General features: G+C 43.2%; 1 protein-coding gene across 1 annotated transcript; it reads left to right on the top strand.

Annotated features, from left to right (window-relative positions):
- Positions 1 to 2,754: 2,754 nt before the first annotated feature.
- On the top strand, positions 2,755 to 3,660 carry LOC136991958 (olfactory receptor 4S2-like; the record flags this gene model as incomplete). Its single annotated transcript, XM_067295459.1, has 1 exon — positions 2,755 to 3,660. A coding segment is annotated over exon 1 (906 nt), but the record flags the coding sequence as incomplete, so codon positions are not given.
- Positions 3,661 to 4,987: the final 1,327 nt, after the last annotated feature.

The following is a 4,987-nucleotide window of genomic DNA, read 5'->3' as shown; positions in this document are numbered from 1 at the left end:
TTGCTTTGCTTTGCTTTCCTCTTCCCTTTCCTTTCTTCTTGCACAAATGTGAAAATACAGAAAGGAACTTCCACTGAAGTTATCAACTGTCTCTAGTTATCTTTGGCTAGAATCATACACAGAGCTAGTTCTACAGCTGCAGATTCGATTGCTTCGATATTATTCTTTTGTTTCCCATAACCACCTGAGATTTCAGGGAAGAATGCATGCAGTAAGGAGATGGTGCAATTTCTCACCCTTTTTGAGATGTTAAGAGTACACATGAGATTCATTTTATTTTGCAGCTGATTGCATTATGTCATATAGCTCAGGTCTACCCCTGCAAAGGCACTTGAAGAGATAAGCCATAACTGGTGGCAATCCTCTACTGAATTAGTCATTCTAGTAATCCTCTTGGAGTCAACAGTAAGAAACGGGTACCTGCAGCACATGATTCATCACATCTACAAGTAGACTGGTCAGGTGTAATATGCCTAGCTTAGGTACAGGTGCCTACATGACTTAAGGCGATGAGATGAGATCAGACAGATGGGTAGTTTGTTAAATGCAGTTTGGTGGTGATGGAAAGGACCTTATCAAGCAAGATACATAGCCGAGCTGTCTGAATTGTGTGAGTCGGTCCTTTTGTAGATGCACACCTTGTTTTTAGCTCAGGAATTTGCCATCTGCTGGTATTCAGGCATATAGTTTCCCCCGACCATTTCTCTCTTGGTCACTCCTTTCTGACTGCCTAAACATGGCCCTGCGATTGCTGTGGTATGCTTCCAGTGATGCTCTGGCTTGGATGGAGCCCAGCTATTTCTTTTCGACTGGGTACTGCACAGCCATAAAGGTGTGCTCATTTCATCCCTGTCATTTATTTTATTGAGAAGTCTACGTCGTTGCTCAGTAGAAGGAAGAGGGGTAGAAAGGATCACGACCTGGTAAGACGAGGGAGAAACTGACCTCCCGTTGTTCTTACTGATCCTTTTCCTTGTAGAAATATCTGAAGGGGAACCATCCGTGTAAATTTTACCCTTCTGCTTGAAAAACTTTCATCTAGTGTAAGTACAACTGTAAGCATAGGAAAAGTCCTTAACTTTCCCCATTTCCTCTCTCGGCTTCACTTTGTGGGTTTGAAAGTAATCTTGGCTTTTCTCAGTTTCAGTGTTTCCTGTGGATGCTTCATCACTTCATGCCTGCATGAGAATTTCTGATTATGCTGCAGATGGAAGTAGTTGGTAGATAACTTGGCTTAACTGAATCATTCCACAGATTTGCTCACAGATCACCAAGACAAATGAGAAGACCTGGTTGTGATGTAATTCTGCAGGACTTAAAATGGTGCATTTTAACACCAGCTGACGGGGAATGTTTTGATCCTAGAAGGAAGCCCATACAGGGGATATTTTTATTAAAAGAGTGCCTGCTTTTGGCTGACCTTAAACTCTCTGTGAAGAGTTTCATCTGGTGGTTCCCAGACTTCTTTGCCAAAGGAACTCTGGTGGTCTGGGTGCATAATGGCAAGCTAGAGACGTTACACTCTTTCTAAAGATGTAGGCTACTCATTTATTAGTGACATGTAATGCTCGATGGGTTGTAGCTGGAATGCAGGGTGAACCAAAGAAGTCCCATGTTTATGCTGGAATGTGACCTTGTCTCGAATGAGAAACTGTATGGATGTAGAAATGCCTAGGGACAAGGAGCTCAGCCATAACCTGAAACAGGTGGATGGCATTACAAAAAGCTCTGAGCTACTTTCTGGCACCAAAAGGGATTATTCTCTGAGGGTCATTCTAAGCTGGTGGTGCTAATTTGCTTAAGCTCCTCATAGTGAATGGAGGAAAAAAGGGTTCTGCAAAGGACCCTAATTTAGTCTTTCTGAATCAGCCTATGAATCAGACTTATACTGGCTGTTGAAGGAGTTTAGTTAGATTAGCTTCATTAAGCTAAGTTAACCCTTGAAAGCATCACGCAGAGTGTATCAAAAATCACACTAGGTAAAATCAGTACAGTGCTGGGACAGAAGATCTCACAAGAGTCTTTCATTCTTCCTTCCTCTGATAGAAACAATGCTGAGATTTAGAACAATGTGAAATACTCCATTAAGTCATATGTGCAATTTTTTTCCCCTCCATGATAGATAACCTTCCCAGAACTCATTTTTCAGCCTGTGACATTTCATATTTACGTTTCCAAATGTATAAACACAAGAGAGTTCTTTTCTCTGCATGTGGGTACATTTCCCTTCTAAACAAGAATTCAAAGATCATGTGTACTTATAAAGCCAATCATCATTCTGAGCAATATTTCCAGGTATTCTTAAAGACACCCATTTTACAAAGATTTCTGTCAGGGACTTTGTCTCCCCTGAGGGCAAACATGCTGCATTATCTGCCTTGTAGTGCCCAAGGTGAGCACTCTGGCCTTGTCCTTAGTGCATGGAAGGCTATCATCAGCCATGGAGCCAGTCCTTCAAAATCCTGGAGGACCAGGATTAAGGAACATATCACAGAGTGCACCTATCTCTGTGCCACCAAAGCCATGACAGAAGTTTTGTACTGTGGAGAATTAAATAGCCATTAAAAAAAAAAACATGACAAAAACTAAACACTTCATAAGCTTAATACTAATGCTATATCTTTCTTGGTTTGTATCCACTTCTGATATAGAACTCATCATTAATAATGAAAAAATGCTGATGAATCATGTGTCTGTCTTTGTTTTCCCAGGGGTATAAGCTGTATATTGCATATTGCCACCTGACTGACCAACATGGAGAATGTAAGCAGTGTGAAGGAATTCATTCTTCTGGGCCTTTCAAAGAACCAAGGGGTGCAGAAAATATGTTTTGTGGTGTTTTTGTTCTTCTATATTGTTACTGTGGCAGGAAATCTGCTCATCGTTGTCACTGTAGTTAGCAGTCAACGTCTGAACTCCCCCATGTATTTCTTTCTCTGCCACCTGTCCATTGCAGATCTTTGCTTCTCTTCTGTCACAGCTCCCAAAATGATTGCTGACTTCCTTGTTGAGAAGAAAACCATTTCCTTTGGGGGTTGCATGGCACAGCTATTTGGGTTACATTTCTTTGGCGGCGCTGAGATCTTCATCCTCACAGTGATGGCCTATGACCGCTACTTTGCCATATGCAGACCCCTGCACTACACCACCCTCATGACCAGGCGTGTGTGTGGCTGGATGGTGATGGGTTCATGGGTGGGGGGCTTTGTGCACTCCCTGGTGCAGACCCTCATAACCGTTAGCCTCCCTTTTTGCGGTCCCAACAAAATTGACCACTACTTCTGTGATGTCCAACCCCTACTACAACTGGCCTGTACCAACACCTATGTTGTGGGCATCATTGTCGTTGCCAATAGTGGAATGATTTGTTTGGTCTCTTTCTTCATCCTGGTCACATCCTACATTGTCATTTTGTTTTCCTTGAAAAGGCGAACGTCTGAAGCGCGGTACAAAGCCCTCTCCACCTGTGGGTCCCACATTACTGTGGTGATTCTCTTCTTTGGGCCATGCACATTCACCTACATACGCCCATCCAGTAGTCTCTCGGAGGACAAGAGGGTAGCTGTCTTTTACACTGTCATCACACCCATGCTGAACCCACTCATCTACACGCTGAGAAATGAGGAGATGAAAAGTGCCATGAGAAAACTGTGGAATAGAAAAGTTTGGCGTGAAAAGGGTGAGGTGTAGAACTGTCGTAACATTTTCTCAGGAGCTGAGAAAATCAAGTCTCTCTCACTATAATTCCATTTTGGAAAATTTACTGAAAGCTCCCTTTTGAAGAAAAGCTTGGTTTTAGCTGTTGCAGTAATTAGGAAGACACTGAAAATTCATGTTTTGATTGGAATGACATTGCAAACTCTGTTACTAGCAGGGATTCCCTTTATGTTCTCTTTTTGAATAGCACAGGCCCAGGACTGGGGCTTCCAAGCACTGCTGAGACACCAGCAAATAAATAAATGAATGCTATCAAAAATATTAAAATGTGTTCCAGGCAGAGCATCCCATTAGTCCGAGCTCTCCCAGGTGTAAACTTTCCGTCAGACAAACTCCATCTACTCTGTAATCTACTCAGCTAGGAAACAATGGCCCAAGGTGTCTGCAAGGCTGTTGGTCACCTGCTGCTGGAAGCAATTGTGCCAAAGGCTTCCTTCCCCTTTACTTTGGAGTAAATGCCTTCTTAGGAGTACTGCATTGTCATATGCTGAATCCATGGGTTAGCAAGTAAACTGCTGATATTAGATGCTGGCTGGGTCATTTGCTGATGCAGATGATATGAGGAGAAGCTTCTCCCCTTCCCATTCCAGTGCAGCAACTCTCTGCCTTTCTGCAGTAGTTCACCTATCACTAATGCCCTCCTTCCTAGCCATCCCCTCTGCCCTTCATCTCTGCCTCAGATTTTGCATTTTACTGTTTATTACTAAAACAGAATCAAAGATCCAAGTGAAAGATAAATTGCTCACTGTAGGAAATTGTCGCCACCCAAGAAAGCATTTGGGGGCAAAGAAAGCATTGGGGGGCACAAGTTTATGTGTCAGTGAAAAAAAAGAGTTGTTTGGGAATAATTCCTGTACGCAGGATAACTCCTAGCCCAACAGGGCACATCTACAGGCCCAGGCAAAGGAAGAAACATGTATTCCAAGGGAATAGCTGGAGCAGCTACTCCTGCAGGAGGGAAGAGAAGAAATGTGAAGACGGAAGATTAAATCATCTCAGAGCCAGCCAAAGCTGCCACAGGGAGGTTAGTTATAGCAGCTAAGGTTCTCCACAAGGACGAAGGAGCCACGAGGAGCCACGGGACCCTGACTCCTACCTTGCCAGGAGGAAAAGAGCAAATGAGCTGCGTGAGGGAGAAAGACATCTGTGTAATGCACTCTGAAAGTAACTAAAGCACTTTCTTTTTCCTTCCTTCACTTCACGTTCCCTAGAAACACTGGCTTGCACTTGTGTTGCACCTTAACATGGCTTAAGTGTGATTCAAGATAAG

Source organism: Apteryx mantelli, chromosome 4 (genome assembly GCF_036417845.1).
Source record: "Apteryx mantelli isolate bAptMan1 chromosome 4, bAptMan1.hap1, whole genome shotgun sequence".
NCBI classification, from domain to species: domain Eukaryota; kingdom Metazoa; phylum Chordata; class Aves; order Apterygiformes; family Apterygidae; genus Apteryx; species Apteryx mantelli.
This window is presented reverse-complemented; position numbering and strand designations above follow the sequence as displayed.